This window comes from Mustela nigripes, chromosome 15 (assembly GCF_022355385.1).
Source record: "Mustela nigripes isolate SB6536 chromosome 15, MUSNIG.SB6536, whole genome shotgun sequence".
In the NCBI taxonomy this organism is placed as follows: Eukaryota; Metazoa; Chordata; class Mammalia; order Carnivora; family Mustelidae; genus Mustela; species Mustela nigripes.
In genome coordinates this window covers 25,828,795-25,853,879 of record NC_081571.1, presented here as the reverse complement: position 1 = coordinate 25,853,879, position 25,085 = coordinate 25,828,795, and the positions used below count along the sequence as shown (strand labels likewise).

At 34.3% G+C, this 25,085-nt stretch overlaps 1 protein-coding gene across 1 annotated transcript in view; it reads left to right on the top strand.

The window, feature by feature from the left end:
• The window catches only part of RB1 (RB transcriptional corepressor 1), a 159,891-nt gene that overhangs the window by 2,545 nt on the left and 132,261 nt on the right, over positions 1-25,085 (top strand). Inside the window, exon 2 of the mRNA XM_059378222.1 lies at positions 1,611-1,737. Within this exon, the coding sequence (XP_059234205.1) occupies positions 1,611-1,737 (127 nt within the window). The remainder of the gene's footprint in view (positions 1-1,610; positions 1,738-25,085) is intronic.

Below are 25,085 nucleotides of genomic sequence, written 5' to 3'. Positions count from 1 at the left end.
GGAAATGGGATTCATTTCTGTCCTTCACCACTTCCTCCCCTGTTCTAGCCCATTACCAAGCCCTGTTCTTTCAACTTGCCAGACACTAACAGAGTTCAGACAAATTGTAAAAAATTGGAATGATCTTTGGGATGGCCTGTGAAAGGCTATTAAAAATACATATATTTAAATGGGTTGTCTTGTGGATTAGTTAAAAATCACACTCACTAAGAAAAAAAAATGTCTAGGATGTTCTGGGAGAAGACAAATTTAATTTCAGATTAAACTGTGATGTATCCAATACTTGAAAGTTTTCATTTGGAAAAAGCACTAAATCTACTCTGAAGAATTCCATCTTATCCAGTTATTATAAGGTAACCAGAAATACTGAAATTTTGGCCATCACCTGAGAAAAGAATGCCTTTCTTCCCCACCCCAACATTATGTTATTTACTTGTAAATGATGGAACTATCAAAAAATCTCCTGTAGGTCAAAAACCACACAAGATACCCTCTACTCTTGATTATTCATACCCACAAAAGGTTTCACTAGTATGGGCAATTGAACTCTGTAGATTAGCTGCTTAGCAAGAGTAAAAACTAGTGCCTGGTGATCCAAAGCCTAGCACTTGCTTAGGGATGGATTCAGGGCCCACTCCACCTGCACTTTCAATGACAGAGTGTGTTTCTACTTTGACAGCTGAGATCTTTTTTCTTTTGCATTGTATCTGGCCTAAGTGGTGAAGTTGGAAGGAAAACCTTCCCTAGGAACAGCATTTCACCTTCATTGTTGACATAATCAAAAGTTAATTATATTTTGAAGGAGGGTTGGCAGTCTGCAATAGTGGTAAAGGGCATGGATTATGGAGTTAAACTGTGGGTTTCCCACTTACTGGCCATGACCTCGAGAGAGTACTTAAGCTTCTCTGATTTGGTACTTATCTGTAAAACAAGGGTAATAAGAGTACTTATCTAATAGGCTGATGTACAAATTTCACTGAAACTATGCATCTAAGGTACTTTGTACAGACAGGGTCAGAGTAAATACTCAAAAATTACTCAGTATTCCTCATATTATTACTATTAGGTATGAAATAGACATTAAATGAATGAAAAAGAATTAGCCAACAAGAAATTATTGACTACCTGTCCTGGGTAAGGAGGACCAAAGGGAAAATCTGATATAAGCATAGCAGTAATTTGTATTAAGTTAATCATCATGTGAGACATTGATAAGTTGTAGACTGCATTTTAGCAAACTCACTGATACTAAATTGAATCTGTAATGTTATATATGGGCTTTCTTCTTTTTGCTGTTATTGTCATCCCAATTTTTCCTATACAGCTTTAGCTATCATACTTTTACAAAGCTATTTTGCTGTTCTGAACCGTATGTGATTCACCAGGCCAGAAACATCTTTCACTGTGTTGTATTTTTGTTGGAAAGATTTTGAGAAAGATAAACATGTTTAAATTCTACCTGTAATTTTTTTCAAAGATAAATAAGATTTTAAAGTATTTATTAATGCTTTTTTCAGGACAGCACTGTTATACACAAACCATTGAAAGAAATGTTTAATCAGTTTGATTTGTAAGTCTGTCCCTATTACATGTCTATTTTTATCTGATAGTCTCGTGTTGGAAGAAACCGAAGAACCTGATTTTACTGCATTATGTCAGAAATTAAAGATACCAGATCATGTCAAAGAAAGAGCTTGGTTAACTTGGGAGAAAGTTTCATCTGTGGATGGAGTATTGGTAAGGATTTCTTTAACATTTTTTGAAAAAAAGTTTTCTCGTTATTTATTTATTTATTTTTAAAAAGAATTTTTTAAAAAATTAATTATGTTAGAGGGAGAGAGAGAAAGAGCCTGAGCACAGGGAGGGGAAGAGGGTGAGAGAGACAGAGAATCTTAAGCAAACTCTGCTGAGCACAGAGCCCAATACAGGGCTCAATCTGAGGATCCTGAGATCTTGACCTGAGCCAAAACCCAAGCTTGGGTGCTCAATCAACTGAGCCACCCGGGTGCCCTCCAAATTTTCTCATTTAAAAAATAATTTGAATTACTCTAGATAATTTGAAAAACATAAAGAAAAGAAAAGCAAATAATAATTTTGTTACCTAGACGTAAATAATGTACATCTGATATAGCATTAAAAATTTTTAAAAATCTCCACATGTAAACCCCCCAAAGTATTTTACAGTTTTTTAAAAATTTGTTAATTTGACAGACAGAGAGATCTGTCAAATTAAGCAGAGATCTGTCAGAGTAAGCAGAGAGGCAGGCAGAGAAAGAGGAAGGGAAGCTGGTTCCCCACTGAGCAGAGAGCCGGACGTGGGGTTCATCCCAGGAACCCAGGATCATGACCTGAGCTAAAGACAGAGGCTTTAACCCACTGAGCCACACAGGTGCCCCCAAAGTATTTTAAAGCAAATCTTAGCTATCACATTTTATTCATACATCCTTCACTTGGATACAAAGACTTTTTATAAAACAAAGCCATACCTTATAATTTTTAATATCTTATAATATGTAGTGTTTAAAATTCCTGATTGTTTCAGAATTAGTTTTGTTAGAATGTAGAATCTTTGATAGCTTTGGAACATTTCTTTCCTTTTTTTCTTATAAGTATATGTGTGTATATGTAATATTACTACTACTAATAACACCAGGAAATAATTACTAGGGCTTTATATATACTGGGGGATATTATAAGCACTTAAAAAATAACTCATTCAACAATCCACTGAGATATGAAACAAAAAGTCTCTATTTTACATGTAAAATATAAAATCTTGATTATTTTTTAGAAGATACTGAAATAGAGTGAGGTTAGGTAACTCGATCAAGGTCCCTGGTTCGGTCATTTAAAACAGATTTGGGATCATACATGTAACTTGATGTAACTATAGTTACATGTAATAATTTTGTATCTTGTTTTAAATTTTTTTAACATATCATGAGTATTTTATTATGTTACTGAATTTTTTGGTATTTGATAATGTTTCCAATGGTACTATAATATTTTATACATTAGATATATTTTAATTTGCCAAAAATCTTACTATTATTGGACATTTTTTCACCACAACTTTTTGACACTATAAAATGATGTGATAAACATCTCTATTCATAAGAATAATGCCTGGCACAAGGTAAGTCCTTGATAGTTTGTTAAATAAATTAATGAATGAATCTGATTTTTGGAATACATTTTTACAAGCTGAATCACTGAGTCAACAGCTATGAACATTTATAAATCTTTTGGTAATTATTGATAAATTGCACTCCAGACAGACACTTTTAATAAATTTACTTTCTTATTAACATTAGCACTATACTATTGTACATGTCTGTCTGTTTTTACTGATCAGATTAACACAGCAAAATATGTTAATGTACCTCCCATGAAAATGTTTAAAACCACTAAAAAAATTCTGGCATCTTAGTCCATTTGGGCTATTTTAACAAAATACCAGACTGGGTGGCTTATAAACAACAGAAGTTTGTTTCTTACAGTTCAGGGGGCTGGAAAGTCCAAGATCATGGTGCTGGCAGATTCTGTGTCTCTGTGAGGGCTCTCTTCCTCCTTCATAGGTAGCATCTTGTCGTTAGCTTTACAAGTTGGAAGGGGTGGGAGTTTTTTCAGGCCTCTTTTATAAGGACACCAGTCCCATTCATGAGGACAGAGCCCTCATGACCTAATCACTTCCTAAAGGCCACAACTCCTAATACCTTTACAATGGGCATTAGGTTTTAAGCATATGTATTTTGGGGGCACAAGCATTCAGTACATAGACTCTGGTAATAAAAAACAGAAAATGAATCCAATTTCAAAGGCCTGAACATAATCTCGAACTCCTTACTTAAAACGAGAGGAATACTGAAGGATCTTGGATGAATGACTTTGGTATTATCTTCCCAAAGTATCTAATGTATACTTCCACTGATTCGGGTACTTCATGTTCAGACCTGTTTTTGTGCATATGCAGTTAGAAGGAGTCATAGCTCCTTCACCTCTTGCTCACAGATGCTAGGCTTTTAGTTTTCAGAAAGTTGGGAAGGAGTTGTAGATTATAGAGAGTGTTGGTGAATACGGGTAGTTTCCAGTTTATGAGTGGGTTATGTTCTCAATCTCTTTGTAAGTACAATATGGTAGTTAGGGTTCCAGGCTGATTAATACAAAACTGTTTTTGTACTGAACTATAATTTATATTATACTGAACTATATATTATACTGAATTATATTATATATAGTATATTAATATATTATTATATAGTAGTATGTATTATGTATTTATATTATACTGAATTATATTTGAATGATAATTTATAGTTTTCCTTGGTTGTGGAGGCCGTTTAAGGCTTCAGACTTGACTATAAGTATGAATAAATGTTACTACTTTCTTATTCTATGCTTTTATCCTGGCTTTGTCCTTACCTTCCATAGGAACTGGCACAGTTTAAGTCTTATTTCATAATGGAGCTCATGATGGGACTAGGGGATATGAATTCATTCTTGGTTGTGTGCTGGAGGAAGAAAAGGAAGGAATTACATGTTACCTTTGGGATATTGGGTACCTATTTTTGCAGGATATGGTATTGTCCTGTTATAATTACCAGAATGTTTATCTAGAAATATTATTTTAAGTGATATTTAAGTTTTTGAGGATTGGCCCGAGAATTTAACCTCTGATTATACAATCATTCCTAAGGGAGAATGTGACAGCTTGTGCAGAGAAGTGAATGTTATGACAAAATGAACTCATTTCTGATGCAGCTTTTCCATTCTAGCTCTTCTAGGTAATAGTTGGCAATCTTTTTTTAAACAAGAAGAGAAATGTAGTAACTAAGGTAACTCTTTTTGACAATTGAAAGTAGATGATGTTTATTGGAATAGGGGGTGGGTTAAGAGCAAGGATTTGTCATCAGACTAGACTGACTCAGGTCTTAGTTTTACCATTTACTAGCTTCCTGATTTTGAACAAATTACCTAAAATTTCCAAGCCTCAGTTTCATTATTTGTAAAAGTGACTAACAGTAATTTCTGGATCTTGGAATTAATAGTGTGGATTAAATAACTTCATGCACATAAAGCACTTATTAGTGTAAATGAATATCTATATTAGATCATACAACTAGAATAATTTGACTTAAGAACTACCCTGGATGGGGCGCCTGGGTCGCTCAGTAGGTTAAAGCCTCTGCCTTCGGCTCAGGTCATGATCTCAGAGTCCTGGGATTGAGCCCTGCATCGGGCTCTCTGCTCAGCAGGGAGCCTGCTTCCCCCCCCCCCCCCCCCCCCCCCTGCCTGCCTCTCTGCCTACTTGTGATCTTTGTCTGTCAAATAAATAAACAAAATCTTTAAAAAAAAAAAAAAAGAACTACCCTGGAAAACTTTATATTAATATAATTTTTAGAAGAACTTGAGAATCAGTTAAAATCCTTGAATTTTTAAAAGTTACTTAAATTCCTGTTAGTTGGTTAATATACAATGTAATGTTAGTTTCAGGTGTACATTGTAGTGATTCAGCATGTACAACACTGGTCCTCATCACAGCAAGTGCCCTCTTAATCCCCATCACCTGTATCTCCCATCCCCCCATCTGGTAACCATCACTTTGTTCCCTAGAGTTAAAATTCTTTTTCTTGGTTTGCCTCTCTTTCCTTTTTCCCCTGTGATCGTTTTGTTTCTTAAATTTTCATATGAGTGAAATCACATGGTATTTATCTTTCTCTGAGTGACTTACTTTCCTTAGCATAATACCCTCTAGCTCCATCATGTCATTGCAAATGGCAAGATTTCATTCTTTTTTATGACTGAATTATATTCTATTGTATATAGTCCACACCTTCTTTACCTGCTCATCAGTCAGTGGATACTTGAGCTGTTTCCATAATTTGGCTATTATACATAATACTCCTATAAACATTGGGGTATCCCTTTGAATTAGTATTTTTATATTCTTTGGGTAAATACCTAGTAGTGCAATTACTGGATCATAGGGTAGTTCTATTTTTAACTTTTTGAGTAATCTCTATGCTGTTTTCCAGAGTAGCTGCACCAGCTGGTGTTTTCACAAACAGAGCAAGAGGGTTCCCCTTTCTCTACATTGTCTCTAATGCATGTTATTTCTTGTGTTGTTGATTTTAGGCATTCTGACAGATGTGAGGTGATACCTCATTGTAGGTTTAATGTATATTTCCTTGATGATGGGTGATGTTGAGCATCCTTTCATGTATTTGTTGACCATCTGTACGTCGACTGCATGTCATCTGTGTGTTCTTTGGAAAAATGTCTATGCATGTCTTCTGCCCATTTTTTAATTGGGTTATCTGTTTTTGGGGTGTTTTATAAGTTCTTCATATATTTTGGATACTAACCCTTTATCTGATATGTCATTTGCAAATAACTTCTCCCATTTCATAGGTTGCCTTTTAGTTTTATGTTTCCTTTGCTGTGTAGAAACTTTTTATTTTAATCAAGTCCCAATTGTTTATTTTTGCTTTTGTTTCCCTTGTCTCAGGAGACATCTAGAAAGGAGTTGCTATGGTCAGTGTCAAAGATGTTACTGTCTGCATTCTATTCTAGGATTTTATGGTTTCAGATCTCGCGTTTTAGTCTCTAATCCATTTAGAATTGATTTTCATGTTTAGTATAAGAAAGTGGTCATGTTTCATCCTTGGCATGTTGCTGTCCAGTTTTCTCAAGACCATTTGTTGAAGAGACTTCTTCCACATTGGCTATTCTTTCCTGCTTTGTTGAAGATGACTGACTATATAGTTGCGGGTTCATCCCTTGGTTTTCTATTCTGTTCCCTTGATTTTTGTGCCTATTTTCATGCGGTACCATACTGTTTTGATCACTACAGCTTTGTAATATAACTTGAAATCTGGAATTGTTATGCCTCCAGCTTTGCTTTTTAAGACAGAATAAAAACTGTATGGTCGGGGCGCCTGGGTGGCTCAGTGGGTTAAGCCGCTGCCTTCGGCTCAGGTCATGAGCTCAGGGTCTTGGGATCAAGACCCGCATCGGGCTCTCTGCTCAGCAGGGAGCCTGCTTCCTCCTCTCTCTCTGCCTGCCTCTCTGCCTACTTGTAATCTCTCTCTGTTGAATAAATAAATAAAAATCTTTAAAAAAATTAAAAAAAAACCAAAACTGTATGGTCATTTCAATAGATTAAAAAAAAAAACATTTTACAAAGTACAATATCCATTTATGATAAAAACCCTCAACAAAGTAGGGCTAGAGGGGACATAACCTCAACATAATCAAGGCCATATAAGAAAAACCCACAGCTAATATCATCCTCAATGGGGAAAACAGCTTTTCCTCTATGGTCAGGAAAAAGACAGGGATGTTCACTCTTACACTGTTATTTAACAGTACAAGAAGTCCTAGCCACAGCTATCAGACAACAAAAAGAAATAACAGGCATCCAAATCAGGAAGGAAGAACTAAAACTTTCAGTATTCACAGATGACATGATATTCTATGTAGAAAACCTGAAAGACTGCCACAAAACTGCTTAGAACTAATACATGAATTCAGTAGAGTCTCATGACACAAAATCAACCTACAGAGATCTGTTGCATTTCTATACACCAATAATGAAACAGCAGAAAGAGAAATTAAGGAATCAATTCCATTTACAATTGCACCAGAAACAATACCCAAGAGTAAACCTAACCAAAGAGGCGAAAGACCTGTATTCTGAAAACTATAAAACACTCATGAAAGAAAGATGACCCCAAGAAAGACATTCCATTCTTTTGGATTGGAAGAACAAATATTGTTAAAATGTCTTTACTACCCCAAACAATTTACACATTTAAGGAAATTCATATCAAAATACTAACAGCATTTTTCACAGAGCTTAGAACAAACAATCCTTAAATTTGTATGGAACCACAAAGGCCCCAAATAGCCAAAGCAACCTTGAAAATAGTTGAATTTATAAATGTGTGTGTAATGATTCTGATGTGGTAATTTTTTCTAAAATTTAAGGAAAGGTCTGTGGTGTTCTGTCTAGAAAAGTGTTTTTTTCCTTTTTGTATAAATGTTTAATAAGTGTGTAATATGTAATTGCTGTCATTAGATTAGATGCTATTCATACTGCATATAGGATATAAATAAGGACTTTCCATTAAGAAATTGGCCAGGAGTACTGTTCATGTTGTGACTTACAATGAATCAGTTGTTAAAATTTTGGTTTTCTTTGTGCATCTTAAATGGCTGTATAGAATGGAAAAGCCTTGGACCTGGAGACAGGAAACTTTTGATGATACTAGTTGCATTTTAGCTATAGGATTTTAGGTAAATTGGTTAATTCTCCAAGTCTCAGTTTGCTTATCTATAAAGCAGAAATGATGTCTGAATGTCAGCCTCTTAAGGTTTTGTGTGTGTGTGTATATATATATATTCAAGAACTTTGAAATATATTGCCCTTGATAGAAGCATTTGTTTTTGTGATATGGATCATTATGTTTAGGAAGATAGTTGAAAGGCATCATTTGGAATTGGAGTAACACTAGGCATTCCATGTAAGTTACACAGTACTACAGACATATGACACGTCTTCATGCAGGGTTCTTCGTGCAGGGCTGAAATTCTTCTTTTGCAAATAACTTCTCCTTTGCAAAAGGTTCTTTTAATAACTTTAAAAACCAGAATATTTTATTTGAAAAAAAAATTTTTTTTTTGCGAGAGAGTGTGTGCACATGCATGTAGAGGGTGGACAAAGGAAGAGGGAGAGTGAGAATCTTAAGCAGGCTCCACACTCAGTGCACAGCCTGCTGCTGGGCTGAATGTTATGACCCTGAGTTCATGACCTAAACCAAAATCAAGAGTCAGATGCTTAACCAACTGAGCCACCGAGGTGCCCCCAGTGACAGTTTGCTATTATCAAATATCCCATATTCAAAATTTTTCAATTACTTCATGAACTTTTTTTCACATGTTCTAATCAGGATTCAAATAAGGCTCATGTATTATAATTGGTTGACTTGTGTCTTAAATATCTTAATCTATAGATTTTATCTTTTACTTCTGTCCCCCATCCCTTTCTTTACTTACAATTTATTTGTTGAAGAAACTGGATGGTTTATTCTGTAGAATTTCCTACAGTGTTTACTTTGCAGATTGTGTCTTCTTCATTGTTTAAAATATTTGTCTAATCCTCTGTATTTTCTGGAAATAGATCAGGCCAGAGGCCTGATCAGATGCTGGTTTGATATTTTCTGGAAGAAATATTTTAGAGATATTTTTGTGAATGCCCATTGGGATGCATGTATCTTGTTATGTCCCTTTTTTTGTTCTAAGCAACTATTGATGACCATTGACTGAATCCATAGGGGTTGCTAAATGGTAATATGATACTTTATCATTCCTCTTTCAATTATTAGTTGTAATTCTGTAAAGAGAAACTTCTCTTCATTAACTGTTCTTATTCTAAAGTATAGTTCTTTCAGGAAAGGAAGGATAAGTGCTTTATGCTTTGCTTTTATTGGCTAGTTTTTAAACGAACATATTTGTTTTGTAAGATCCCCCAAAGATGACCAATGATTGTAATCATCATTCCAAATATTATGTTGACAGTACCAGTAGACCAGGTTGTCTATACATATTTAATAAGATTGTTACTTAATAATAATGTGACATATTTTGTAATTTCAAGAATGTTATCTAAGTGGGATTTTACAGTATTTAACCTTTGGGATTGGCTTTTTTCACTCAGAATAAATTCCCTGGAGTGAAACTGTTATCAGTATATCAGTTTGATAGGGCTGCCATAACAAAATACTACAGATTGGGTCGCTTAAACAACAGAAATACATTTTGTCATGTTTCTGGAGACTAGAAGGTCCAAGTTGAGATGTCAGCAGATTTAGTTTCTTTTGGGACTTCTCTGTTTGGCTTGCAGATTGCTGCCTTCTCCTTGCATTCTGGAATGCTTATCCTATGTGCACATATCCCTGGTGGGGTGTGTGTGTGTGTGTTGTGTGTGTGTGTGTGTCCAAGTTTCCTGTTCTTATAAGGACACTAATCAGGTTGGTTTAAGGCTTACCAAATGTCTTCATTTTAATGTATTGTTCCTATGTGAGGCCCTATCTTCCAAAACAGTTACATTCTTGGGTACTTAGGGTTAGGACTTCAGCATTTGAGTTTTCAGGAGTTGGGCAGGGGCACAAGTCAGCCCATTGCATTTTGTTGTTATTGTTCAGTAGTATTCCATGGCATGACTGGACCAGTTTGTTTAACCTTTCACTCATTGAAAGACATCTGCCTCATTCATAGGTTTTAGCTGTTAGGAATACAGCTGCTGTGAATATTTGTGTATAGGTTTTTGTATAGATATCAGTTTTAATTTTTCTGGGGGAGTGCAATTGCTGGTCATATGGTATGGTCTATATGTGTTTAATTTTGTAAGAGCTGCCAACTTTGTTCCAGCTATTCCATTTTATATTCCTACCATTAATATATGGGTGATTCAGTTTCCTTACGTCTTTGCCCACTTTTGGTGGTGGTACTATTTTTTTAAATTGGCCATTCTTCTTGGTATGTAGTGATATTTCAGTGTGATTTTAATTTACATTTTTCTGATTGCTAATTATATGAGATATTTTTAAAATAGACTTTTCTTTTTAGAATAGTTTTAGGTTCACAACAAAATTAAGCAAAAGGTACAGAGAGTTCCCATATACCCCTTGTTCCACACATGCTTAACCTTTTCCATTATGAACATTGTCACAAGAGTGCTACATTTGTTACACTTGAACCGACTCTGACACATCATTGTCACCCAAAGTCCACAGTTACTGAAGGTCTTCTAAATGTGCTTATTTGCCATTGTTTATCATGAACAGTGTGTTATCTTTTATGTTTTTTTTGCCCGTTTTTGAGTTTTCATAGATTTCCTATGTGTACAATTATGTCAGCTTTATTTCTTCCTTTATAACATTTTTCTTTCTTTTCCTTGCCTGTTGCACTGGCTAAGATTTTAATACATTGTTGAGTAGAAGTGGGAAGAATTCCTGCTGTTAAGGAGAAATCATTCTGTCTTTTACCAGTAAGTGCAATGTTAAGAGTAGATTTTTTCTTAGATTATCAGATTCAGGCTTCCTGCTCAGCAGAGTCTGCCTCTCCCTCTCTCTGCTCTTCCCTCTGCTTGTGTTCTCTATTTCACTCTCTATCGTTCAAATAAATAAATAAATGATTTAAAAAAATTGTAGCTTGGCTTTTTCCTGCCAAGTTCCATTGTATTCTAGCTTCCATTGTTTCCGAAGATAAGTCTGCTATCATCCAAATCTTTGTTTCTCTGTATGTAAAATGGTATATTTTATAATACCTTCTCCCTAGTGAATATTTAATGCTAGACAAGTAGTTTGTCTATTTTTAGAGAGAGAAAGAGTGTTACCTTTTCTTTCTCTTGCATTAAGTGTTTTATCAAATGAGTTTGGATTTTGTCAAATGATTTTCTGTGCCTATTAATATAATGTTATATTCTTTTTTTCCTCTCTTATTGGTATTACTTTAATTGATTTTCAGATCTTAAGCCAGAATTGCATTTCTAGGATAAGTCTTACTTGATAATGGTGTATAATCTTTTTTATATGTTTATGAATTTGGATTGCTAGTATTTTGATGGGGATTTTGGCATATACTCATAGGAGATTTTATCTCTGTTTTCTTTCCTTGTAATGTGTTTGTCTGATTTCAGTATCAGGGTAATACTGGCTTCTCACAGAATAAGTTGGGAGATCTTCCCTTCTAAGAGGTTTTTGTGGAGGAATTTGATGAATTGTTACTAATTCCTCTTTAAGTATCCGGTAGAATTCACCAGTGAAGCAATTTGGGCCTGGACTTTTCTCTGTGGGAAGTTCTAAAATTACTGTTCAATTGCTATAAGTCTATTCAGATTGTTTCTTTTTGAGTCAGTTTTGGTAGTTGGTCTCTCTTAAGGAATTTGTCCATTTCAATTGTTATAAGCATTCATGCTATAGTTTTTTTTTTTTTAAATTTCTGTAAGGTTGCTCTTTATGTCGTTACTTCATTCTTAATTTTAGCTAATTTAAGCCTCTTTCTTTTGTCTTGGTCAGTCAAACTAAAAGTTTCTCTATTTTGGTGATCTCTTAAAAAAATAGATTTTGCTTTCACTGATTTTCTCCATTTTTCTATTCTCTTTCTTAATCTGTTTCTTTCCTAAATTTCCCATCATTTATTGATTTATACTTAATATATATATCAGATAACATTATTAAAGTTAATCATGAACTTTGATCATGAAATACTCATATAGGTCTCATATAATTATGTGTAGTGTAATTATAATAATAATATATAATTGGGCTGCCTGTTTTAAAAATTGCTTTTCCTTCATAGCAGTTTTCACGGTTGGCCAATATTTTTTACTGCAGTTTACTTTCTTTTTCTGGAGAACCCATACAAGGAATTTAACCTTCATCTCTGAATGAAGAGCCATTAGGCTTCTTCTGAGAACTAACTTATTTAACTTTGTGGTCACTATGAATCTTCTAATTGAGTATTTATTATTTTGGATGCTTATATCCAAAGCATTATAGCATGCATTTTTTTAGATACTAACATTTTTCCTGTTTTTTTTAAAATTATCATTTTTATATTTTGTTTTCAAAAGTTCAGAGAAAAATATATATTCAAAAGTCAAATATGCTTCTTTTTAAGAAATCACATTTTATAGTAATAAAAAATGAATATCCATTGGCTTCTTTCTATTTCTACCTCTATAGAGATAACCATTGTTAAGTTTTCATTTGCTCTCTACCTCCAATCCTTTCTCCTCCCACCTCACCACATAGATCTAAGGATTTTTGTTTTACCTAATTGAAGTCTTATGGATTGTTTTAGAAGTATAAATAAATAATTACTATTATTATTACCATTTATTATTATTGTAATAGGCAATAGATTCATGTGGTTCAAGATTTAAGAGAAATAAAAATTAAACAATGAAGTTTCTCTCATTCCTATCCTCCAGACACATACTTTTTCCATCCAGAAGCAACTAAGAAAAGTTTCTAGTTTTTGCATTATTCTCTACTTTGCTTTTCTCATGTAGCAATGTATCTTGAACATCAACTCATCCTCTGTGTTTAGCTTGATATTTTTAGTGGATGTATTTTCCATTGTATGGACATATTATTTACTTTGTACTCCCCTGTTAAGAAAGATTTAGTTTATTTTTGAATATTTTATACTACAAACAACTGCAGTGAATATCCTTATATCCACATTTAATGCACAAGTAAGAAGATGTAGTGTAGTCTAGAAATGGATGCTCTGGGTCAAAATTTAATGGATTGTGTCTTTGTTCATAAAATAAAAGTCTGCTCAAATCTCACTCTACCAATGAGATCTACCACCCTGTTTAATACTGTAATCTGCCCTCACTTCTCCCTCAAATTCTCTATCCACTTTACTCTGTTATTTTTGTAACAGTGTATAGTTTACTTATTTATACTGATTTTTGCTTATTGTCTTTCTCTTCCCCCTAAGGTGTCAGCTTCAGGAAACAGGAATGCTTATTTTGTTTACTAATGTATTACTAGCAGTTAAAATAGTGGTTGTTGCTGTAGGCATTTAATAAATATTTATTGTTAATTGAATGAATAAGAGAGGGGTGCCTGGGTGGCTCAGTGGTTAAGCCTCTGCCTTCAGCTCAGGTCATGATCTCAGGGTCCTGGGATCAAGCCCCACATTGGGCTCTCTGCTCAGCAGGGAGACTGTTTCCCCATCTCTCTGCCTGCCTCTCTGCCTACTTGCGATCTCTGTCAAATAAAAAAAAAAATTAAAAAAGTTAATAAGAGAATAATGTTCAGAATTATGCTTCCCAGAATGCCCAAGTTCTTTATCTTATATTTTATATTTTTTCTTTAATTTTATTACATATAGTTTCATTAAGATTTTTTAAAAAATTCCTTTCTAGTATATTTTGGGATACAAATTATTGAAAATCAACCATAATGAATTTCTTTTTGAAAAATTCCTCTGCCCCACAGGGTGCCTGAGTGGCGCAGTCAATTAAGCCATTAGCTCTTATTTTTGGCTGTGGTCGTGATCTCAGGGTTGTGAGATTGAACCCACATAGGGTTTTGCACTAGCTCAGAGTCTGTTTCAGATTCTCTCCCTCTGCCCCTCCCACTTATGTTCTTTCTCTCTCAAATGAATAAGTAAATCTTTAAAAAAATTACCCTCCCCCACAATTCCCCACAAACATAGAGCCAGATCTGAATTGTGTCCCACCTAATTAGGAATAGATACCAGAAGGATATATGAAATACTCTTCCATAGGATTGAAATGACCATTGAGATTATTATGGGCTTCCAAGTGTGCTAGGTTGTCAACAGGAGTTGCTTTGAAATAAATGGTTAAATAATCTGTCAGCAAATTACTATTTTTCCTTATTTATACTCATTTTAATTTTAAAGATGTGGTATTCATAATTATTGATGTTCAGGTTGGTAGTTATTTCTCTCTTTTATATTAAGCTATAAACAGATAATCAAGTTTATATGAGACTTAGGTATTTAGGAGAGTTTTGAAGTGAATTATTTTATCAAACATTCTTTATCCTAGTCCTGCTTTAATTTATCTCTTTTATATGTGCTTTGATTTTCTCATCATACAAACTATTTTTTTAAGGTTAGTTGAATCAGAATCATATTGCACTCAAAACTACCAAACATTAATTATTAGCTTCACCCACCTTGGCTCTGTTTCAGAAAGTCTACCAAACTTTTTAAAATTAAGTTTGTTTATTTTTCCTAATTTTACTCAGACATAAAAGCCAACAGCCAATGCTTTTTATCAACATAAAGGTAAATTATGTTACTATGCTGCATTGAATTCTAACAAAAGTGACAAATGCCCATTCTAACAAGTGTCTTCCTCACAAGGGCATTGTGTAACTGGATGGCTACTTTATTAACTGAGGCTTTATTGAGAGTAGACATATGGGTTTTCTTAAGTTTTTTTAAATATTGAAAAATTTGCCAGATTATCATTTTATGACTTGGAACCCTAGAAACTCCCAGACATAGGACTTTGATGATCAGTGATCTCTTTTGGTTCCCTTCCAATTTGGGATTCTTTTATTCTAATGCCAACTCATTTATTAATTTGATTTTTTCCTTTTTTCAAGTAGAATATGCAGTATTGGAAGAAGGAGTTGGTATGCAAACTTTGGAAGATACCTTTTATCCATAAAATTCAATCCGAGTTGTCAGAATGATCTCTCTTCTCAGTGTATTTTAACCTTGTTCCTAAGAGTGGTAGATATTAGTTTCATAGATCTTTTACAGAAAAGCCAATTAATTAATAGCTGTTTGCATTTGATGGCGGTTTTCTCTCCTATATTGTTATGTCTTCTCGGGATCATCTTTGGGGCTTTGACTCAATAAACTAAGCAAACAGCTTGACCAGAAACCAAGTTCCAGGTCAGTCATCTATCACCTGTTTAGAAAATGAGTTCTGTAGTATCATTTCTTTGTGTGAGTTACTCTTGCTTGTACTCATTAGTTGTTACCAATGTATGAATGGGAGTTGAAGAAACTATAGTAGAACTAGTCTTACCTTATACCTTGTATTGGTGATTGAATTGATGCTTGTTTTTCTGAGCGTACTAAAGGGGAAAAAAAGCTATTCCATTCTATATTGGGGTATAGCTATTAGTACTGCTTTTAAAAAAGAAATACATACTTAATGCCAAGTTAGTGCTGGATACTTCACTAAGCTCTTGGGGGTATAGCAATGAATTAGGTAGAACTGTTTTACCTTCCAGATGTATATATAGACTGGTTGAGATATGGACAAATAAATAAGTAAATCACAGTTCAGTTGAATGTTTAGATATTCCTATCCACTGAGTTCTGTAGAAATTCTTAAGGGAGGAAGCCCCATGTCTTGGGCAGTGGGTCAGGTAAATCTGAACTTGTTAGGTACTTATTTTTCTGGTAGTGGAGTCAACTCTCTCCTCACAAGGGCATTGTGTAACTCCATGGCTGATTCACCTGTTGTTTACTCCTGTGTGTTGTATCACAAATGTGATTGAGTATAAGTAAGATTAGCTTTTGCATTCCTTTTCTTGGCTAAGCCACTCTTGATTTTTACTTCTGAGCACATCAAAGAACGTATTTAACACTAACTGCTGTCAGCCATTATTACACAAGTGAGAGAGGTGGGATTTTCTGACATATTGGTCTGTTATCCCTTTGGTTCCTACATATAACCTTGATGAGGAGGAAATCCAAGAGTAGAAGATAAAGACTGCTCTTATTGCCTCCAGTCCTCTATTATATTATTATATTCCTGTAATATATTTAATTTGTAACCTTACTGTTAATCACTGGTTACAATCCTATGAGTCAAGAGTAAGGACATGTCCTACTGACTGTGAGTTAGAAAGTATATTTCTTTTTTAAAAAATATCTTATTTCTTTATTTGAGAGCAATAGAAAGAGAGGGAGTGAGCACACACAAGCAAGGGGGATGGGCAGAAGGAGAGGGAGAAGTAGACTCCCTGCTAAGTGTGAAGCCTGAAGACACCCCCCCCCCCATCTCAGGACCCTGAGATCATGACCTGAGCTGAAGTTAGATGCTTAATTGACTAAGTCACCCAAGTGCCCAAAAGCATATTTCGTATAGCTTATTTTCATCTTGCCCATGGCTAGTATTTTTTTTTTAATATTTTATTTATTTATTTGACAGAGAAATCACAGGTAGGCAGAGAGGCAGGCAGAGAGAGAGGAGGAAGCAGGCTCCCCGCTGAGCAGAGAGCCCGATGTGGGGCTTGATCCCAAGATACTGGGATCATGACCTGAGCTGAAGGCAGAGGCTTTAACCAACTGAGCCACCCAGGTGCCCCAATGGCTAGTATTTTTAACTTTCAAAATTCAGTTTAAATTCATGTTAAGTTACGGTAGGTAAGATAATTTTCTGATGCCACCAAGATGATTTGTGTTACCACATGGTGGAGCTCTTTTGTAAGTTAGTGCATTTTAAAGCAAGTACGTGCCATCATCAACTGGGGGTTATCATTAGGGTGGTTCAAGTGCACTAAACTAAATGCTACCTTAATAGGTAGCCTTTTCAAATGTTGATTGTAGATTTTGATTTAAACTGTAAGATAGGTAATTAATGTTTTAATATCTTTAAGATTTTTCTCTTTAGTATTCCTACTTTTTCTGTTTATTGCTTTGTATAAATTTAGCACTTATTTATTCATTTTTATTTAATTTATTTATTTTTAAGGTTTTATTGATAGAGTGCAGGTGTGAGCACACAAGCAGGGGGAGCAGCAGGCAGAGGGAGAGGAGGAAGAAAGCACCTTGCTGAGCAGGGAGCCTGATGCAGGGCTCAATCCTAACACCTTGAGATCATAACCTGAGCCAAAGGCAGAGGCTTAACCGACTGACCCACCCAGGTGCCCCTAGAACTTTTAAATTTTACTGACTTTCCTACTATAATTGTATTAATTTAGAAAATGTATCTAGGAATAATGAATAAAATGAAAATCATTTGTAATCCTACCATGTAGAGATAATAATTAGCATTTTGATATATTTTTGCTTTCCCTTTTTAAAAATTTTCACAAAATTATAATCAAAATATACTCAGAATTTTGAATTTTGGTAGGGGTTTTTTTCCTCTTAACATATCTTTGACATTTTCCTGTTTCCTTATAATCTTTGAAATATTTTAAGGGTTTTAGATCATTGTGTGATAGAGCTCCATTACAATTTATTTAAATATTCTATTTTAAGATATTTAGGTTTTCCCACTAATTTTGTTCTTACAAATAATTCTTTAACCTCTATTACACTAAATCTTATTTTCATAATTTTTATTTAAATTTTAGTTATTTAACATACAGTGCAGTATTGCTCTCAGGAGTAGAATTCAGTGATTCATCACTTACATACAATACCCAGTGCTTATCACAACAAGTGCCCTCTTTAATACCCATCACCCATCTAGCCCAATTCCCACCCACCTCCCTATATCAATCCTGTTGGTTCTCTAGAGTTGTTAAGAGTCTCTTATGGTTTGTTTCCCTCTCTCCTTTTTTCCTCTCCTCCAATATGTTCATCTGTTTTCTTTCTTAAATTCCATATTTGAGTGAGATCATGTGGTATTTATCTTTCTCTGACTGATTTATTTCTCTTAGCATAATGTACTCTAGCTCCATCCACATTGTGACAAATGGCAATATATCATTTTTTGATGGCCAAATAATATTCCAGTGTGTTTGTATGTGTGTGTTTGTATACACACACCACATCATCTTTATACATTCATCAGTTGATGGACATTTGGGCCCTTTCCATAGTTTGACTATTGTTAATAATGTTGCCAAAAAGATCAGGTTCATGTATTCCTTTGAATCTGTATTTTTGTATCCTTTGGATAAATAACTAGTAGCACAGTTACTGACTCATAGGGTAATTCTATTTTTAATTTTTTTGAGGAGATTCCATGCTGTTTTCCATTTTATATTACCACAAACAGTGCAGGAGGGTTCCCCTTTCTTTGGATCCTTGCCAATGCCTGTTGTTTCTTGTGTTGTTGATTTTAGCCATTCTGACAGGTGTGTATCTCATCATAATTTTGGTTTGTATTTTCCTGATGATGAATGATGTTGAGCATCTTTTCATGTGTCTGTTAGCCATCTGGATGTCTTCTTTGGAAAAGTTGTCATTCATGTCTTCTGCCCATTTTTTTTTTAAAGATTTTATTTATTTACTTGAGAGAGAGAGAGTGAGAGAGAGCACGAACGAGGAGAAGGTCAGAGAGAGAAGCAGACTCCCCATGGATCTGGGAGTCCGATGCGGGACTCGATCCCGGGACTCCAGGATCATGACCTGAGCCGAAGGCAGTCGTCTAACCAACTGAGCCACCCAGGCGTCCCTTCTGCCCATTTTTTAACTGGATTATTTGGTTTTGGGGTATTGAGTTTGGCAAGTTCTTTATAGATTTTAGATACTATCCCTTCATCAGATATGTTGTTTACAAATATCTTCTCTCATTCCATAGGCTGCCTTTCAGTTTTTGTTGTTGTTGTTGTTGTTGTTGTTTCTTGCACTGTGTAGGAGCTTTTTATCTTGATGTAGTCCCAATAGTTCAGTTTTGCTTTTGTTTCCCCTGCCTCTGGTGATGTATTATACTAAATCTTGATTAAACTCTCCAGATACTTTCATTGGATAAATTCTTAGATATAAAACTGAACTCCTAAGGATCTTGATCATATTATTAAAATGTCTTTCAATTGTTACTCTTTTAAGGTTCAGTCTTTTCAAAATATGTTTGTTGGAAAGTAGCATTTTTTTTCTTTTGCAGAATGCTTGTTCCTGTCCTTGCCCATTTATTTTCTTTTGGCTGGGTAAGAATTATTCTCTGCTTTAACCATTTTTGATGTCCTCTTCTAAGCCCTTTTCATAATTATCAACTAAATTTTATAGAAAACACGTAGGTTACAGATTTTAGTTGTAAATTGCTATTGGAAAATAAGCTGTGGATCTTGAGAGAGCAATCAGGGCTGGAAAGCAGGATAAGATATGCTAATCCTTTGTATGGAAATGGTAGGGTTTGCTGTGGAAGCAAATGAGATTGCTGAGAAAAACAGAATATGGTGGAAAAAAGTCTTTGGAGTTGGGAAACACTGAAAAAGTTGTGAGAGAGAAAGAAATGAGAATGTGGATATTAGAGTGTTTTAAAAGGTAAGAGAAAAAGTTTCATTGCACCAGTGTCAGATGCCACATAGAGGTCTTTGTGGATAAACCCAAAAAAGGCCATTTAGTTTGGAAAGACAGATCTTTGAAGACCTAGAGAATAGCCTCAGTATAATAGTGCCTGTGTAGTTAGCATATGTGTTCAGTGGATGTACTGTGTGTGTCCTGTGAGAGTGTATGGTGAGTGGGTGTGTGAATAGTGAGAAGGTAAAAGGATTGTATGTGAAGGGAGGATGGTAGCTTGATAAGGTCCAGACGTAGAGATATGGGTCATTTTTGTTTTTAAGGTGATACAGGCTTATTTGTAACAAAAGAGAAAGAAGCTTTTAGAAGGAAAACTGTTAGAGAAATTACAAAAGATAGAGGGAGTAATGAAAAAGCCACCAGGTCTTGAAGGAGATGAGAGGCAATGAGATCTGAAAATAGGTGGTAGAAAGACCTTAGAGTTGTTAATTTGAGAGTGGAGGAGAATGTCCATTTGTAAAGATCAGAAGAGAAGAGGAATTTAGAGATGAAGATGCAGAGACATTTTGAAGACTGGGAGATATGATAATTAGAAAGTATTTGATGTAGAGAAGAATGTTGAAGCTTTAGGTATTGTGATTCTTTAACCTTCTAAAATAAAATAAAAATCAAGAATACAGAATAGTAAAATAATTAAGAATACTCTTGGTGGGGTGATAAGATTAAGGATCTCATACTGAAAATGTTAGGAACATCAATGTAGGAATATAACAAGGAAATATTCTCAAAGGAATGGAGCAATACTAAATTGAGTGTTAGGAAACTTGGGTTTTAGTTCTGTGGCTTTGACTGGCTGTATTGCACAAGTCTCAGTTCCAGTCTTTAATTTCTTAATTTGCAAATGAGAGGTGAATCAGGTGACCTTTTCAGATTGGAAAATCCTGAACCAAACTAAAAAAGAACAAAACATGTAAAACCACATTAGTCAAGACATTATAGTATTGTTGAAAAGAAAGACAAGCTGGGCAGTAGAACAGACCAGAGGATCCATAAATAGAATCCACACATATATGCTCAGTCTTTGTATACAAAGGTTTGAAGGTAATTCAGTGTAGGAAGACTATCCCTCTCACCAAGTGATGTTGGAGCAACTGAATGGATATTCACATACAAAGAATGAACTTTGATCTCTGCCTTGTAACACTTATAAAAATTAACTTGATTTAGAGACCTAAACTTGTAGAAGATGACATGGGATATATTTGTTTGGAATTTAAGAAAGAAAACAGATGAACATATTGGAGGAGAGAAAAAAGGAGAGAGGGGAACAAACCATAAGAGACTCTGGTTAAGCAGAGATTTCAAAGATAATACCACGAAATACCAAGATAATACCATGAAAACATCATCCATAAAAGAAAAAATAAATTGAGCTTCATTGCAAAACACCTATCAAAGAATTTGAATCCAGAAGTACAAATAATTCTTACAGCTTAATAAGACAAACAACTGAATAGAAAAGATTGGAAAAGACCTTTTACCAAGGAAGAGATACAGATGTTAAGTAAGATTTGAAAAAACAGTCAATGTCATTAGTCCTTGGGAAAATGTACCACTACACACATATTAGGATGGCTAGAAAACCATCAACAAACATTGGAAAAACAGTTTGTTGGTTTTTTATAAACTTAAACTAACATTTAACATAGAACTTAGCTGTTCCCCAACTATGTGTTTGCTCAAGAAATGAAAACATATATCCATTTAAAGACCTATAGTTGGATATTTAGGGTTAAGGTTAGTAGCATTATTTATAACATATGTACTCAAGTCTTAGAATGGATAAACAAATTGTGGTATATTCATACAATGGAGTACATTCAGAAATTAAGTGGAATAAATACTGATAGATATAATAGGATAGATAAATCCTCAGAAGCTTGCTAAGTGAAAAAAGCCTGACAAAAAAGACTACAAACCATATGATTCCATTTGTATGACATTCTGGAAAAGGAATTAAAATCGGTTCAGTGATTGCCTGGGGCTAGGGGTCATTAAACCTTATTTCCTAAACGTACACACACACACACACACACACACACACATCCATTATTCCCAAGGTTGGATATTTATGGTATAGAGAAGATCAAATAGTGAGTGGTATTGAGACCACTATGGTGTAGTGGAATGAGTGCTAGATTCACTGATTCACTGATAATGGTAATGCTGCTGCTGATAATTAATTCTGATTCAGTAGGTACAATGCCAGGCACCAAACATTACTTAAGAGCATTCTCACTGCTAATTTTTGTGGTGATTCTATGATCAGACACTATTACTGTCATTACTATTTTCATAGAAATTGAGTCTTTATTGGATTTAAACAAGTTGCCCACAGTTACACAACTCAAATATGCATTCAAACTCTTGAGTGTTTGACACCAAAATCCATGTTCTTAAATAAGAGAATGTAAGTTCCAGGAAGATACAGAATTTTTGTTTTTGTTTTTGTTTTCACCATTGTATTCCCCAGAGTCATAACCATGGCAGTTGTATAATGAATATTTCTTAAGAAATTTTTAGGGATGTCAAAATTTGGAGGATACTAAAAAACAAAAAGGAAGTATAAAGAAGCCTATATGAAGGTAAAGATGATTTTAGTGTAGTTTAGTGTTTAAACTGATGCTTTTCATTTAAGCATTTATCATATCAAATGACTTTGTGTTAAATTGTGGTGTCTATGTCCTAATATAATCTGCTGTTTTAAAAAGTGAACAAAGTAATTATAGAGTAGGATTCTGTAGTTAATTCTAATCTTTCTGGCTTTGTAAATTTTTTCCATCTAGCAAATCTCGGTGGCAGCTAGGTATAAGATCAGACTAAGTCAGTGTTATTGGTTATAACTAAACAGACTAAGTCAGTGTTATTGTTTGTACCTGTTGGGGTGGGTGTGTGTGAGTCCAGAAAGTCTACTTCTAGGAGTCTTCTATTTGGAAACTGATCATTTGCTTTGCATAGATACACAAAAATATTTGCTTATAAATGAATAATCTAATTCATCTCATCTGTTATACGGTTCTCTCTGACATATTTAATATTTAATGGTCTGAAGTTTAAAAGTAACATTTATTTTTCTTCCATAGATAAATGTGTATGAAGAAGAAAAAACACTTTATCCAAAAAAGAATTAATTGAAATGTAGCTAGAACAATAGCAACAACAGCAAGCTTTACAAATCTCTCTGAAATAATAGTCATATGTTTTGCTTGTAGGAAAATTCCTTAGGTCCTTAAAAATCCAAACCTATTTATAGAACATTTCATTCAGGCATTTTATCATTTCAGTGAATGTGTGTTGAATTGTGTTGGCTATGTCTTAATAAAATCTGTTGTTTTTAAAAAATGAGCAATGTTCTCCTTTTAATAACTACTTCATTTCTCAACTTTTAAAACATTTAAAAAAAATTACAGTTCCTGGAAGTACACATATTGAGGGCAGTTAGGTTTAACAGGTGATAGCCTGAGAGCAAGGAAGCAAATCAAAAATCTAAGAAATTAGCACAAAAAATTATAAAAAGTAATGTACTGTGGGGGTTATTTATTATAGGGACAAACAACCTTTTACCTCTTAGTTGTTTCTGAGAAATTAACCATATTAATATAAGCACATACACAAAAGTTGATGTTCATTTTATTAAAACATAATATACTTATTAGTCATTGTAACAGTTGAGCTATATAGACTTTGTTCATTTTGAAATAAAGTTATTTAACATATTTCAAAAATCAAATTTATTGAAGCATAATTTACAGATACTAAAGTCAACCAGTTTTGAGTGACTAGTTCATTAAGTTTAACAAATGCATTCAGCCATGTAATTACCACCATAAATTAAGATATAGAAATGTTTGGTTACTCCAGAAAGTTTTCTCCTTCTCCTTTGTAGTGATTCTTCACACACCTCCATTCCTGTTCCTATGCAGCCACTGGTCTACTTTTTGCCATTAAAAATTAATTTTCCCTGTTTTCTCTGGCTTTTTTTTCTCCATGTAGTAATTTTGAGATTTATCTATGTTGTGTTTATTTGTACTTTTCCTTTTTATTGTTGAATAACATTCCATTATATGGATATACCACAGTTTATCTGTTCACCTGTTTTTGAATATTGGGTTGTTTCTAGTTTTTTGGTTTTTATGATTGAAGCTGCTAGTAAGATTCATGTACAAATGGAAAGAATTCCACTTCTCTTGGGAGAAATCTGTCTATCTGGGAGTGGTATTGCTAAGTATTACGGAAAGTGTATAGTTAATGGTATAAGAACTTGCCAAACTTGTTTTTCAGTACGGTTGTACCATTTCACATGGTCACCAGCTGTGTCTGAGTATTCCTTGCTCTACATCCTCATCAAACTTTGATATTGTCTTTTTAAATTAATAATTTTAGTGGATGTATATTTATAAGTTTTAAAAGATTTGTATAGAAATGCAACAGATATCTGCATATTGTGGAATTTAAGAAACAAAACAGGCAAAGGAAAAAAAGAGACAACCAAGAAATACACCCTTAACTATAGAGAACAAATTGATGGCTACCGAGGGAAGGTAGGTGGGGGGCTGGGTGTGAAATAGGTGATGGAGATTAAGGAGTGCCCTTGTCCTGATGAGCACAGGGTGATGTGTGGAAGTGCTGAATCACTATATTGTATACCTGAAAGTAATATAGCATTGTATGTTAGCTGTACTGGAATTAAAATAAAAAATAAAAATATTTTATTTTTTAAGTAGCTAAAATTAAGGAGAAGTTTAGAGTTGGATAATGATAAACTTTTTGTTGTCAATGAAATTTGATAATCCAGGAACGCCTTGGTGGCTTGGTTGGTTGAACATCTGCCTTTGGCTCAGGTCATGATGATGGGGTCTTGGGATCCAGGCCCATAATGGGCTCCTTGTTTGGCTGGCAGACTGCTTCTCCCTCTGCCTCCTGCTCTCCCTGCTTGTCCTCACTCTCTCTCTGATAAACAAACAACTAAAAATATTTTTCAAAATTTGATAATCTAGAATAATTTTTTAAAATATTTATTTATTTATTTGAGAGAGAGAGAGAGAGAGAGACTGTGAGCTGGGGCGGGGGGCAGGGGGAGAGGGAGAGAGAGAATCCTGACCCTGATATTCTGACTTGAGCTGAAACCAAGAGTTGGCTGCTAAACTGACTTAACATCTAGGTGCCCCAGAATAATTCTTTTCTTAAAGCTTATGTATAATTGAGATTTCAAAACAATGTAAATTTGTATCACATACTTTTCAGTTCTATTATAACATCCAATTAAGAGTAAGCAAATAGTTCCAATTTTGTAATAGAACATCAGATAATTTGGT